The sequence below is a fragment of the Dipteris shenzhenensis genome, chromosome 9 (assembly GCF_047967505.1).
Source record: "Dipteris shenzhenensis isolate YYH24624 ecotype China chromosome 9, Dip_SZ_1.0, whole genome shotgun sequence".
Classification (NCBI taxonomy): domain Eukaryota; kingdom Viridiplantae; phylum Streptophyta; class Polypodiopsida; order Gleicheniales; family Dipteridaceae; genus Dipteris; species Dipteris shenzhenensis.
In genome coordinates, this window is record NC_141604.1 from 45,382,172 (window position 1) to 45,396,033 (window position 13,862).

The window sequence follows — 13,862 nt, forward strand, 5'->3', positions numbered from 1 at the left end:
GAAAGTATTGGTCACCTCCCGTCTGTTAGCCCCCAGATGAGGAGTGCATCGGGGGAGTGCATAGGGTTTGAGGGATTGCCACATGGGCAGCATAGTGGCTGCCATGTGGGCAGCAGTCAGAAAAAGAAAAACAAAAGAGGAGTATTTGGCAAAGAAGGCACCTCCTGGAGGGCAGAGCAGAGGCAGAATTGCCACATGGCTGTCCACGACTGGAGCAGGCCAGACTGTGCAGCATTTATGTGCTGTGATGAGGTGGCGGATGATGTCAGCAGCTGTACAACTGCCTCCGTCAGCAGGTATGGACTGTTTGGAGGTATTTGTGGCCTGGAAGAGGTCCAGACAGAGGCGGATCTACAGCTGGATGGAAGCACCATAAAACGCTGCAGTTTTGGGGCCATATAGGCCTGGTTGCAGGTGGGTTTAGGGCTGGACGAGCCTGGGCTAGCCAGCCCTCAAGAAATGGGCCCCCACCTGGGGGCTTTATGGGGAGCAGTAAAGTCGGGTGGGGGGGCTGATTGAGTCAGCCCAACTCCCCCCTACCAGTCGGCTATTTTGGAGGGCACCCTTCCTAAATAAGGAGGCCATTTGGGCCTCTTAAGGCATCAGATGGAGCAGCACTCAGGGAGCAGGAAGGAGCCGCAAAGCAGCACCAATTGGGCCTATGACTAGGAGGTGAATTGGGCTGAGGAGCTGCAGACTTAGCTCAGCAAGGGCTGCCCACCCAGGCTGACTACCTGGGCAGTAAGGTGGAGAGATCAATAGACGGAGAGTCTACATAAGCTCAGGAGCTCACGGGCTCAAAGATCTAGAGGTGCCATAGGATAACTTCTGCTAAGATCAGAGGACCACGGTTTGGTGGGACGCTGCATCTCTTTTGTATTGTGACTGGTTTCAGACAGAAATATCATATTGTAGATTCTATATCTTTCTTGGACCACTATCTATTTACTAGCTTGCACACACACATATGGTTGTGAAGTACACACAGGTAAAGAAGTTTTGATTCCGTAGTTAAATACATCCGCGTGTAATTCCTAGGGATGCTCTATCAGCCTTCCGTTGTAGGATAGCCGCTCGTTTCTAACATGGTATCAGAGCCTTGATGGAAGTTCACAAGAAGTGGAGCTTGAAGGCAAGGACCTTGCTCAAGGATGACCTTGAAGTGGAGCTTGAAGGCAAGGAACTTGCTCAAGGACGACCTTGATTCATTGCTTGGGGTGAATCGACTTTGACGTCTGAAGGATTGTACATGCTCATGTATGGAATGAGCATGGATGAAGGGTAGTCAGTACAAGATCACATCACTAAGATGAAGGTGGTACAGGATCAGCTACTACTGGCGGCAGTTGGTCAAAGGACGAGCTCGACTAGGTTGGCAAGGCTATTGTTGCACCAGTGACGTTTGAGGAGCTGGTTCCATTGCTACTGCAACAAGAAGCTCAAGAAAAGAAGTATGATGGGACATATGATAAAGCCCTAACAGCTCAGGACAAGAGCAAAAGCAAGGGTAAGTGTAAGCTTGGCAAAGGCAAGCCCAAGGACAGAACTGACGACTGAGCGGACTCTTCAGATGAAGAAAACAAGAAGAAGAGAAAGAAAGAAAAGAAATGCTTCTATTGTGATGAGCCATGGCATTTTGCAAAGGATTGCAAAAAGAAGACGACCGATTAGAAGAAGGGGGCCAGTTCGGAGTTAGAGGAGTCAAAAGCCAATGTGGTGGTCATAGAGGAAATTTTCTTGGTTGCATTTGCCAGTGTTGCTAAGATTAGGTCTATGGACCCTAGTGTTACTATCAGGATCTTTGACATTGAGAAATGGTTAGGAGAGAAGTCAAAGACCTTTGTGAAGGTGATGGACAATAATGAGTGCTTGAAGCCATTTGGGTGCTTGGCTAGTGTTGCTGACATAGAGGGGGTTTCTTCGACAGGACCTGAGGAGTCGGATGGAGGTTGTGACTCAGAGGGCGACAACACAAACCAAACATGGAAACTCACGATATAACTTCTAGAATATGCTATTTGGTTGCAGGCCTAGCTAGACGGAGGAGGGTTGAAACAGACCCTAAGAGCATGGGGCCTGGAGGACCAGCCTAGGGTTTGAGGGATTGCCACATGGGCGGCATAGTTGCTGCCATGTGGGCAGCAGTCAGACAAAGGAAAACAAAAGAGGAGTAATTGGTAGAGAAGTCATCTCCTGGAGGGTAGAGCAGACGCGGAATAGCCACGTGGCTGGAGCAGGCCAGATTGCGAAGGGTTTCCAGCATTTATGGGCTGTGATGAGGTGGCGGTTGCCTAAGTCAGCAAGTACAAACTATTTGGAGGTATTCCGAGGCATGGAAGAGGTCTAGACAAAGGCGGATCTGCAGCAAGACGAAGGCGCCACAAAACGCGCCAGTTTTGGGGCCATATAGGCCTGGTTGCAGGTGGGTTTAGGGATAGACAAGCCTGGGCCAGTGGCAGCCTGCCACGTGGCCAGGCTGGGCCAGCCAGCCCTCAAGTAATGTGCCCCCACCCATGGGTTTTATGAGAAGCAGTAAAGTTTTGGGTGGGGTGGCTGATTGGGTCGGCCAATAGCCCCTACCAGTTGGCTATTTTGGAGGGGGCCCTTCCCCTATATAAGGAGGCCGTTTAGGCCTCATAAGGCCTCATCTGGAGAAGCACTTCAGAAAGTAGGAAGGGGCAGCAGAGCAGCACCAATATAGGTGCCAAGCAGATAGTAGGAGAACTTTTGGTAAGATCAGAGGACCATGGTGTGCTGGGACTCTGCATGTCTTTTGTATTGTGTCTGGTTTTGGACAGAAATATACCATTGTGGATTCTATATCGTTCTTGGTGTCTATTTACTGGCTCGCGCACACACTTATGGTCATTAAGTACACACAAAAGAAGTTTTGATTCCATAGTGAAACACTTCTGCGTGTAATCCCTAGGGACACTCTATCAGTCTTTCGCTGCGGGATAACCTCTGTAATGATTTGTTTCTAATAGGTGGCACGGGAGACAGAGCTAGGAGGCAAAACTAGACTAGTCACAGTGGCATGTCATAGACTTCTACACGTTCAAGTTCGCACCAAGACACAATGGAGTGGAGGAGGAGAGGCTAGTTGATATGAGGGCAAAGTGAATTAGCGGGAAGAGGCTATCCAGGTGTTGTGGAGCTAGAGCAATAGAGAACACGCACAAGGCAGGGATAGACAAGAGTACACATGATGGAGGTCGAGTCTATCCTGGCTCTACTTAGAGGGACCATCAGTGTCAAGGTATCACTCTTGAGATGGTCCACTAGATACAGAGATCACGGAGCGTTGAGCCCCCACCACAACGAGAGACAACCTGAGAGGAGGTAGATCCGAGATATCTTCATATCCCATCGGGGGACTGCCGAGGTAGTTGGATCATAGTAGATCACATCTCCTACTTTCGGTTGAGATTTTTTGAGTTTTGAGTTCTAGTTTTTAAGTTTCTTAGTATAGCACTCAACAAGGGTCCTAGCGACCCTCGCATCAGCCCACGGTGGCTTGTATGAGAACTAATGAACTTCGATTAATGCTTGGAAAAACATCCATATAAATCAGCAATCCATAGGCGCTGATCATGGGTAATGAGAAATAAACTGGGTATCAAAGAAACCAGTTTGTTCCCAGAGAAACCAACGCACTACCTAGGGAATCTCTAGAGTCGAGGTCTATACATGTAGCGAATACCTCTCGTGGGAATACCTCTTGCGGTACTAACATAAAAGATACTTCCCTGGATCCCATTGAATCTTGCGAAGAGGTCATCCCTTTCACAACCAAAGAAGCTAGCTCATGCACTCCTATCCTATCAATACTTGAACTGAGTCAATGATTCAGTCCTATCGATACTGGTTCAATCCTTGCCCAAGGAGCTTACTATCCAATACCTCATTAGCCTCAAGGTCCCTTGTAGTCTCGGAATCTAGTCTCGGGATCGAGGAGGTTTCTAGGCCCACTTTGTAAAGTTTGCACTGGTAAGAGCAAGTGACGACAGTGGTATGAATGTTTTTTTAGGAATGGGGTGCCTCATAGATCTCTGCCAGTCGTGTGCTTGTCCCTCTCAAATGAGAGAGTGCATGCTTGCGTGATTTTGCCTTCGCGAGAAGGTAGCTCCAAGTCTCAAATGGCCTAGTTGGGCCTTGTGAAAGTGCGGATCGTGCTCTCCTAGTGCAACATGGAATTAGCAAAAGATCAAGGGGGATCAAACCATAGAAGAAACTCCATGAGCTCGAGACATACGGTAGGCAATACTCAATCTATTGCAATGTGTATTTGAACAATACAAAGATAGGCTTCTTTATATAGAGAGAGCCTTTAGAATAGTCAAACCATGTGGGATCCTCTCATCCACATCTCTCCTTGTGGATATCCTTGATCCACATCTCCACATCATGTAGTCCACATCCTAGGGTGGCTACTTAAATTCTTTTTTATACCATACCTTAGCCTCTAATATGTGCTCATGGCATCATATCTCAACACCTCCCCTTGGTGCCATGATCCTTTGGCTACTGCAAGGTGGTTAGATGTGAGTTTACATTCCATCACCTCCCCTTAGTGCATACATTGCTACGTAAGGTGGTCAAGTGTGGGTATTACAAGATCAAATCCTCCCTTGGGTGCTTACATAGCCACTCTCAGATGGTCAGGTTTGATTTACAAGAATATAGGCTAAAGGTGGCAAGGTTTTTGCTTCTCAATACATGTTGTCGATGGTGTTCTCTTCTTTGCTTGATGTAGCTTGATACATGATGCTTTGTTCTTCCATGTGCCTTAATGCTTTATGTGTGGATGCCATGTTTTGTGCTATGGTCATCTCATGCATTTGTGCTTTTGGCATGCTTATGACAGCGATGTGTTCATTCATGCTTTGGTTTGTCATTTGTTGCAAAGGTATTACCAATTGATTTCTTTCAATATTAGCCGCGTAGAGATCGAAAAGGCGATCATTTTTTCCTTTTGGAGCGAGTGCAAATTCTTTCTGGATTGAAAGTTATAGCTGGTTGAAGTTTCTGTGAAGAAGAGGCCTTTGATGATGTGGCAGAGGGATTCACATGCTGCACTCACACTCACACTCACACTGTGCTCAGCAAGAAGTTGTGTGCTTAGGTGGCACTTAGTGATGTGGCACTTCTAACCAATCCCATAACCTAACCATGGCTATGTTTGACCTTACTAGAGTCAAGTCTTATCTGCCACATGTAATGACCACTAACCACACCTTGGCTAATCAAGGTTAGGTGAACCTAACCACGGTAAAACCCTTATCTGCCATGTGGCAAAAAAAAACTAACCAACCCACTTAACTGGGGTCAACATGGCCTAACCACAGTAGGAGCTTATCTTCCACATGTTAGCCAGAGAGTGAAGAGAGCTTTTGGAGCTGAGATCGGCAGACGTGACAAGGCGACGATGGCCAGAGCACTACAAGACAACGATGGACAAAGGTGCAACAGGAGGCGTCTCGAGGTGGGGCAACACTTGGAGAGGCTTGGAGGAGCCTCTTTACGTGAGGCATTTGGAGGTGGTCGCTGAAGCAGAGCCAAAATTCGGCTGTAGAGATGAAGGCGGATGTGTGGAGGGATCCCTTCAAGTGATGGCGCTCAATTGGAGGCTATTGCAACTGCTGTGTATGGAGATGTTGTTGGCGTAGTGGGTTGGAGGCTCTGTGGAGCTTTGTCGTGGAAGACGTGAGCAACTGGTCGTTGGAGGAGACGGTTGACTAGCATAGGAGCTATGGCGTTGTAGTTGTCGTCATGGAGGAGCTATGGCTCGTAGTTGTCGTCATGGAGGAGCCGTAGTTGAGGCTGTGGAGCCTTGGGTATAGCAGGAGCAATGGCTGATCCGTCTTGCTGTGAGTCGACTAGGTGAGGCTATTGACGATGCGTTGTAGGAGCGCCAGGAATTAAGCTATGGCCTAGAAGTAGCTGGCTGTGTAGACTTGGTGCGCCTCAGCCAAGAAGGAGTTCTGTGTGTTGGTGGTGCCCGCTAGAGTTGGAGCGAGGAAGCCGCTCTTGTAGTGCTTCATTGGAAGGAGGTTAGCTCGCTATGAGCTCGTTTGGAGATGTCAGGTGTTTGAGTCATTGTTTGGAGCTTGCAGCCAAACAACTCTCTCTTTCTCTCAATGACCTCTCATAAGAATCCTCTCTTTCTCTCATAAAACTGATCTTTCTCTCTCCTTTCTCTCAAAACAGAAAAATCTCTCAAGAAGAATGCCTCACTCAAAGAACTCTCTTGGAAATCACTCGAGAAGGAAATATCTCTCTCACACTTAATGAAATCTCTCACGTATGAATCTCTCTCTCAAAATGAATAAACCAATGAACGGAAATTCTTTTGCGAATGGACGGAATTCTACCAAAGAATGCATACTCAATGAACGGAAATGAATGACGGAAACTTCTCTCAAAGGGACAGAAATTCTCTATCACTCTACGGAGGTGAATGGAGATCAATCACAATCACTCAAGAACAAGATAAAAGTAATCTAGAAGAGCTCGACCTACGCTCTGATACCATGTGAAAGTGCGGATCGTGCTCTCCTATTGCAACATGGAATTAGCAAAAGATCAAAGGAGATCAAACCATAGAAGAAACTCCATGAGCTCAAGACATACGGTAGGCAATACTCAATCTATTGCTATGTGTATTTGAACAATACAAAGATAGGCTTCTTATATAGAGAGAGCCTTTAGAATAGTCAAACCATGTGGGATCCTCTCATCCACCTCTCTCCTTGTGGATATCCTTGATCCACATCTCCACATCATGTAGTCCACATCCTAGGGTGGCTACTTTAATTCTTTCCTATACCATACCTTAGTCTCTAATATGTGCTCATGGCATCATATCTCAACAGGCCTCTATCCCACTCAACCCAATCGATGTGCATCCGCTGTCCAAGCACAAGTCCCTCCCAATCCCTAACCTTCAGACGCCAAATGAGTGGCTACCTCTTAACCTCAGCTAGGCACATGGGACCTTGAATGAATCCACCAAATAACTGCTGCCAAACGTTGTGAAGGATCCACATCGAAGGGTAGCTGTTCCCTGTGCGGGGTGTGTTCCCTGAGAAGCCCTCACTAATGCAAGAGCTTCACGGATCTCAAAGCTGGGGTGAGATCTGGTACCACCAACTTGTTGAGAAGGCTTTGTTTGCATCTTAGGGTCAATAATACCAATCTCTCCCTATGCGTGGGGTAGGATCATCGTTTGCCAAGCGACCCTAGGTCTAGTGTTCATCACACCATCCAAACTGCCCATAAGAAGTCGCACGATAGGTGCTTGAGCTTGCCCATGCAACCTCTGTGATAACACCATCATGAGGCTATATACTAAGCCATCACCAAGAGGACTTGATTAACCACGAGGCGCCTGCCATGCTAAAGAGAGTTTGGTTGAGCTCCAATACAAAAGCTTGTGCCTGACACTCTCGAGAACTGGGGCGATCTGCTTTGGTACCTTATCCCTATGATCATTGGTACTAATTGATCCTTATCCCTATGATCATTGGTACTAATTGGTTTTATTAAAGTCTTCGGAAGATTGATGGGTCTATGAGACTGTGAAAAACCTGATACAACGAGCTGTGATAGTGGAGCTACTAAACGAGCATCCACACCAATGCAAAATGCAAAAAATGCAGAATGGCAGTACTAAGTCCTAAGTACAACACAGTCATGTTGATAGTCGACTATATATCAATCTCAGCATCATCATCAACATCATCATCATCATCAGCAGCAAGACATCAGGATGGATGAGGCAGTGGAGGCATGAAGTCGGCAATAGAGTGTTGTCAGCCACTCAAATTTGCAGTCCTAGCACGTCTCCGGTCGTCGCTCTACGTCTAACCAGGTCTAGTGTGACCCCCGTCGATCAGGCTCCGACTCTAAACAAGGAGGGGATATCCATGTAATCTGGTTGAAAGAACTCCGTGATAGAGCTCTGAGAGGGATCAGCTGAGGAAGAAGTTTGCTCTTGTCTCCGTGCTCGGAGTATCCTCTCACGGTGTCTAAGTACCTCATGAATGAAACTTGCCAAACACCGCTGGTCTGGGTAGGAGAGGAAATGGGCCAAAATACCATAGCTATCTTTGAAGAGGCAGTAGAAATGCCCTCGGATCTCATAGTAAACAGGACACCTGAAGATGAAATGCTCCTTTGTCTCAACCTCCTGCATGTCACACATTGTTCATATGCGCCTCTCCCTGGGTAGTCGCTCTGCTCTGCCGCTCTCGATACGAAGTTTGTGTGAAGAGACCCGAAACTTCCAAGAGAGATCCTCAACGAGTGGGGTAGGTGAATCTGTGTGCATTCTGGTGGGTCAATGAAACCCTTCGTTGTGATATGTAAGAAGTGATCTCTGTAGAAGCTAAGCTTCACTGGGAGTTCACTCGGTCCCAACCAGGCCCGAAATGTGTGTAGCTGTAATAGATCCTCACAGATAACCTGGTTGACCTCGTGTGATAGGAGGGGAGAAAACAGAGCATCCATGCTATACTGGAAGGGAGGTAGTCTATCCATGTGGAGCCCCAGTCGCTCAAACCATCTCTCTGTGCGTGCATACCAGCACCTCTGGTCCCCTTCTGTTGCAAGTGCCATAGAAGAGGATAGAGCTATCCATGGTAGCCTGCTACGCCTAGAGGTGTAATCCCCATATTCCCTGACTTGGTACATATACGTGATGACCTGAAATGCAGCATCTAGCTGTAAAGGGGGTGACCCAAACTTAGCCTAAATGATCTGGTGAGGAACAGATGGCTTACCATGAATCATCCATGATAACATGAGAACCTGTAGCCGCTCCACACGGGCCCACTCTATATCCAACAAGTTTGGCCCCCAACATGGGCTGCCATACATCACCGCTGGGCAAACCAAGGAGTAAAAAAGCAACCCCTTGGTACGTGGATCCTGAAAGTGTGAGTGGAAGCACTGTCTCTCTAGGTTGGCCAATGAAGCATACCATCTGCTCAAGCGTGCCTGCATCACGGGTCTCATAGTGACGATGGGTTCGGAAAAGATAACCCCAAGATAAGTGTATGATGAGACTATCTCAACAGGTGACCCATCAAATGTGAACTGCTCCTGGCGCATGATGGCTTGAGATGTATTGAAGATCATGACCTTGGTTTCACCCAAGTTGATCTTCAAATCATGAGACTCACAAAAGGATTGTAGTGCGTCTAGGTGTCTCTGGAGCCCCTCTGCTGAGGAAGACAAGAGAGCCACGTCATCTACGTAGAGCAATATCCGGATCAGTGTGCCCGCAAGAGAGCAACCTACCTCCCCGAGTGTCTGCATCACTGTCTCAAGCTCGTCAATGTAGAGGCCAAACAAGGTAGGCGATAAAGGACACCTTTGTTTGACCCCAATAGTGCTCATGATCTCGTCTGTCCACCCAGATCCTGCTCGGACTCTGCCTGAAACTCTCTCGTAAAGGGCCATGACAACCCAAATGATCTCCTGGTCATAACCCAAGTCCTATAGGCGTCGTATGAGGCGGGCTCTCGGAACCGTGTCAAATGCCATTCAGAAATCCACAAAGCAACAAGAAACCCTCTGCTTCCGTGCCCTCGCCTCCTCGATGATAGAATTGAGTGTGAGAATGTGGTCCATGGTTCCATGATCACGTTGGAATCCGGCCTGTTCTGTTGCTCTAAGTCCTCAACACTCTGCAAATCTGCTAACCTCGAAATCAAGTACTGATGCATAAACCTTGGACATGACATGTCCAATCATAATGGTCCTGTAGTTCTCCTAGCTCATGGGATCCCCTGCTTGTGGATGGGTGAGATAGTGTTAATGGTCCAGGTGCGTGGAAACCCCAAACAAATACCTTCATTAAAGAGCTTTGCTAAGATTGGTGCTAGGAGGTTAATCCCATATGCAATGAACTCAGTGCATAGTCCCTCATGATCCTTCGCTCGGCCATTATGAAGTTTCATTACGACATCCTTTACCCCTCCTCTAGTGAAGAGGGTGCATGATGTGGGGCGGGACATGTGTGAGAGGTTAGGGACTGGCTGATTTGGGATGTCATAAAGTGTGCGTGCATAATCAAACCAGATTTGAGTGTCAGTGAGTGGTGAGGGGGACTGTCCTTCTAGAAATCTCCGCCAGAAGTCCTTAGAGTTGTTACTTAACACAATGTTTAGTAGCTCCTTCTCGTTCCGATGAACAAAGTCTAGTTTCTTCCTATGTACCAGTCTACGGTACTCGCGTAGCGTATCTGGTGCGCTCAGAAGACTGGCATCAATCTAGAGTTTGTCATGACCCCACTCTAGATTGATGCCATCTTTCAGACGATGACATATCTTCAAGGGTTTGGGCTTTGTCTAGTTGGAGACTACCGAGGTTGGCACTAGACTCATCGAGATGACTAGTAGAGAGAGGAGTTAGCACAGCCTGGTATGCACGCATATCCAGATGGTTTGCCAGTCTGGCTCCTAGTACAGTTTGGATGCTCCGTCCAGATGAGATCAACACATACAATACAGAGACCACACACGAAATGGAGATTGATCAGAGCACGCACGATGGAGGTTCATCCCATCCTAGCTCTACTTAGAGGGGATCATCGGTGTTGAGGTGTCACTCTCGACATGGCCCACCGGATATAGAGATTACGGAGACCATGCCCCCTAGCGCAATGAGAGACGACCGACAAAGGGAGGGAGATACACGATATCTTTGCATCCCATTGGAGAGCTACAATGGCACCAAGATCATAGATGACATTCGATCACATCTCTTGTCATCTCATGATTTTCAAGTTTTCCTGTGTTTTGAGTATTAGTTTGATTTTTTAGTTCCTTCAGTATAGCACTCAGCAAGGGCCCTAGCGAGCCCTTTGCCCTAGTCCACAGTGGCTTCTATGAAGTACTTTTTTGATTGTTACCTTGTCTCATTGGCCAGCAAGGCCTCTCGAAGACATTAATCTCTCTCTCTCTCTCTCTCTCTCTCTCTCGTCTTTTACCTTTGTTTCTTGGTAATGTTCCCTGTAATAGTGGGTATGCTATAGCCTTAACGAAGGAATGTAAGTTTCAGTGTACCCTTCATGGTAGAGAAACTGCTGAACCGACGACGCACTAATGCCCACTTGAAGCATAGACAAACTGGTTGGGTGAAATCTAGCTGAAACAGTATCTTGTCCCCTCATCAGGGGACATTCAGAAGCTAACAGGCTTATGCCAGTTTCTTGCGACACTAGAGGCCCAACAAAAAAGTAACCATTCCAATTTCAATTTGTTACAGCCTGTTAAGTGCCTTCCAGAAAAGCTCCAAATTCATCCCACAAACATCTAGAAGATCCTTACCCTAAGGTTTGTTCAAGGCATGGAGTATGTATCCCATGGCCATCTTCACAAAAGGAGAGAGATGGAGCTAATGGATGACAGCGAAAAAGATGAACCTTTGTGATAGGCACACTGCTCGTGTATAAGGAAAATACTAGGATGTGATACCTATGATCTCAAACTTGAAGAAAAACGCTAAGAGTCACTGGAAACCCCCATGAAATTGCCATTAAGCGCTTTTGGCAAAGAATCAGTTTGCTGATATGTTAGCACATGATGCTACGATGAAGGAGAAGCTATATATTGCTGGATTAAGCTTGTATCTCTAGACTGTGGAGTGCCTCTTTGGGTGAGGTCTGATGATTGCCATGAATGGAGAATCTGACAGAAATAAAGATTGCAAAACCCGCCCAGGGATGGAATGTCCTAACCCTAGCCATATGGAAAGTATTGACAGAGAAACCTGTTCGGCGGTCGCTCATTCCCAGAGCCATGAAGTGAGAACATTTCCAGGGTATTGTTCTAGCTACCACGCTTAGAATGAGACTTCTAAACTTAGGGGGCCTCAGGTCTGTATGAAATTTGTCTCCGTGCTTATGATTCATCTGACACGGTGTTGCCTCTTCCCTGTTATTTTCCCCATTTTGTAGTTGACACACTTCCAGGTCTTTGTGCATATAGTTTTTACTGTGTCGCATTCTCTTTTGTATTGGCTTCATCTGGTCTGAACTGGTTTTGTTTGCATGATTTTAAGCTCAAATGTTGACTATGGATGGTTTCTTTATCCTCTTGTTTTACAGTGAGGCAGCCAAAGAATTGAGATCACTGGTGGCATCCAAGCAGCTAGATCAAGGCATGAAGACTGCTATACTACCAAAACGTATTAGGAAGTGAGTTTGAACTGGACTGCAATTTTGAGTATGCTTGGTTTAGTGTTCGTATACTCTATTGATTTCCTCAAGATTCTGAGTTGTGGTCATCAATAGCACTAACTCTGGAGAGCCCAAATATTTAGTCCTCCATGACAGAGGACTGGTGGGGCTGATTTGTGCTTCCTAGAGTTGTGACGATACATGTACTGAAATTTGGATTTATCCATCGATGTTCTCATTTGGAGGATTATTCTACTCTTTAAGCTTTCTCAAATTCCACATTGTAGTCGCAAGATAATTGTATTTATACATGTATGCACGAACGTGCTGAACTGAATTGATAGACTTATGAAGCTGCCTTGGAAATTTTTCCAAAAACAAAGCGTCCTGGATGGTGATCTGTCATTACACTGCTATAGTTTTATGTGACATGGTGAATGCCAATAAATTTTTGTATCACCAAGTTCAAGCTGTTGAAATATTCTTGAGCGTTCAGCAGGCATAGGCTTGAGAAGCCCACACCAGCAGAAACGCTCGGAAATGCCTTCAAAACCTCGAATAGGTGGTCGGCTATGCTGCAGTGGCCTAGGAACCCTAGATTCGGTGATGGAGAACTACAAAGCAGCCTTAGGGAACCTTATGTGCAGAAGTGTGCGGAAGAAAACGTCGACCAGCAGGTAATAGGGCTGCCTATAGCTCCGAAACGATTTAAATGGATGCGACAGCTGTGAAGGAAGCGGCAGGCTCTGGACAACCAAATGGCTGCAAGGAGAGGCAGCTAGAGGTGGAAATGAGGTGGGTGAAACAGACAGCTAGAGGCTGCTGCAAGAAGGTGAGCTCAGCAGAGTTAGGGTTAGGGGAGGAAGATGATGACATGGCAAAGCAGCTATGGCAGACTAACCTGCTCTGATACCATGTTAGAAACATGGTGGTGAGAGAGGGAGAATAGGTTAGGGTGTGAGGAAATGGTACATGAATGAAAACATAATGAAAGGCTATCTTATTCATAATCATGAGAAGTACAAGCGTTTTATAGGCTACGCACTCTCACACTAGCACCTAGTGCATATGCATAATGACACGTGGTGCTCACACATGACTCACTTTTTGGCATGGTTATCGATGCTGTGGCCAACATTTACAAAAGAATGCTATGAGGCCTCTTGGCTCTGACTTGAACAGCTCTGAGGAGATGTCTTCACTAGTAGTTGTGGCTGGATAAAGAGAATGTGCATACTTTTGATCAGCCTTCATTGTAAGTGCTAGCTTCATCATCGACTGAGTCTTCCCTTCACCAGGAGTCCTGCAAAATTCAGTTTGCAAAAATGGATGCTCACTTGTGTGGTTCTGTGGACGTATGCATTCGATAGCATAGCTTGAAACTATTGTCCACACCCACTGTTTTGATGGGGATACCATGCTATCTAGTCCTTGCTATGTGTGATGGGGAGTCCATGGTTCTTAACCCTGTGGGTGATTATCGTGAGGCTAATTTGGGCATATTTCTGGCTTTGTCTAGATATACCTATTTATGAGCTCTCATTCTTTTTTTTGTATCATTTGTGCTCTTGACAGTTCCCAATGTGCAATTGTTTTGTAGTCTATAGGTATTTCTCTGGTAAGGCTCATCAATGCTGCACCGTTTGGGCTACAAATTGAGTAGTGTTGTTGGCTT

General features: G+C 46.5%; 1 protein-coding gene across 2 annotated transcripts in view; it reads left to right on the forward strand.

Annotated features, from left to right (window-relative positions):
• The window catches only part of EDA14 (embryo sac development arrest 14), a 34,278-nt gene that overhangs the window by 19,637 nt on the left and 779 nt on the right, over positions 1–13,862 (forward strand). For both annotated transcript variants that reach the window (XM_087379426.1, XM_087379425.1), the window contains one exon: positions 12,116–12,205. In XM_087379426.1, coding sequence (XP_087235552.1) covers positions 12,116–12,205 — 90 coding nt within the window. The remainder of the gene's footprint in view (positions 1–12,115; positions 12,206–13,862) is intronic.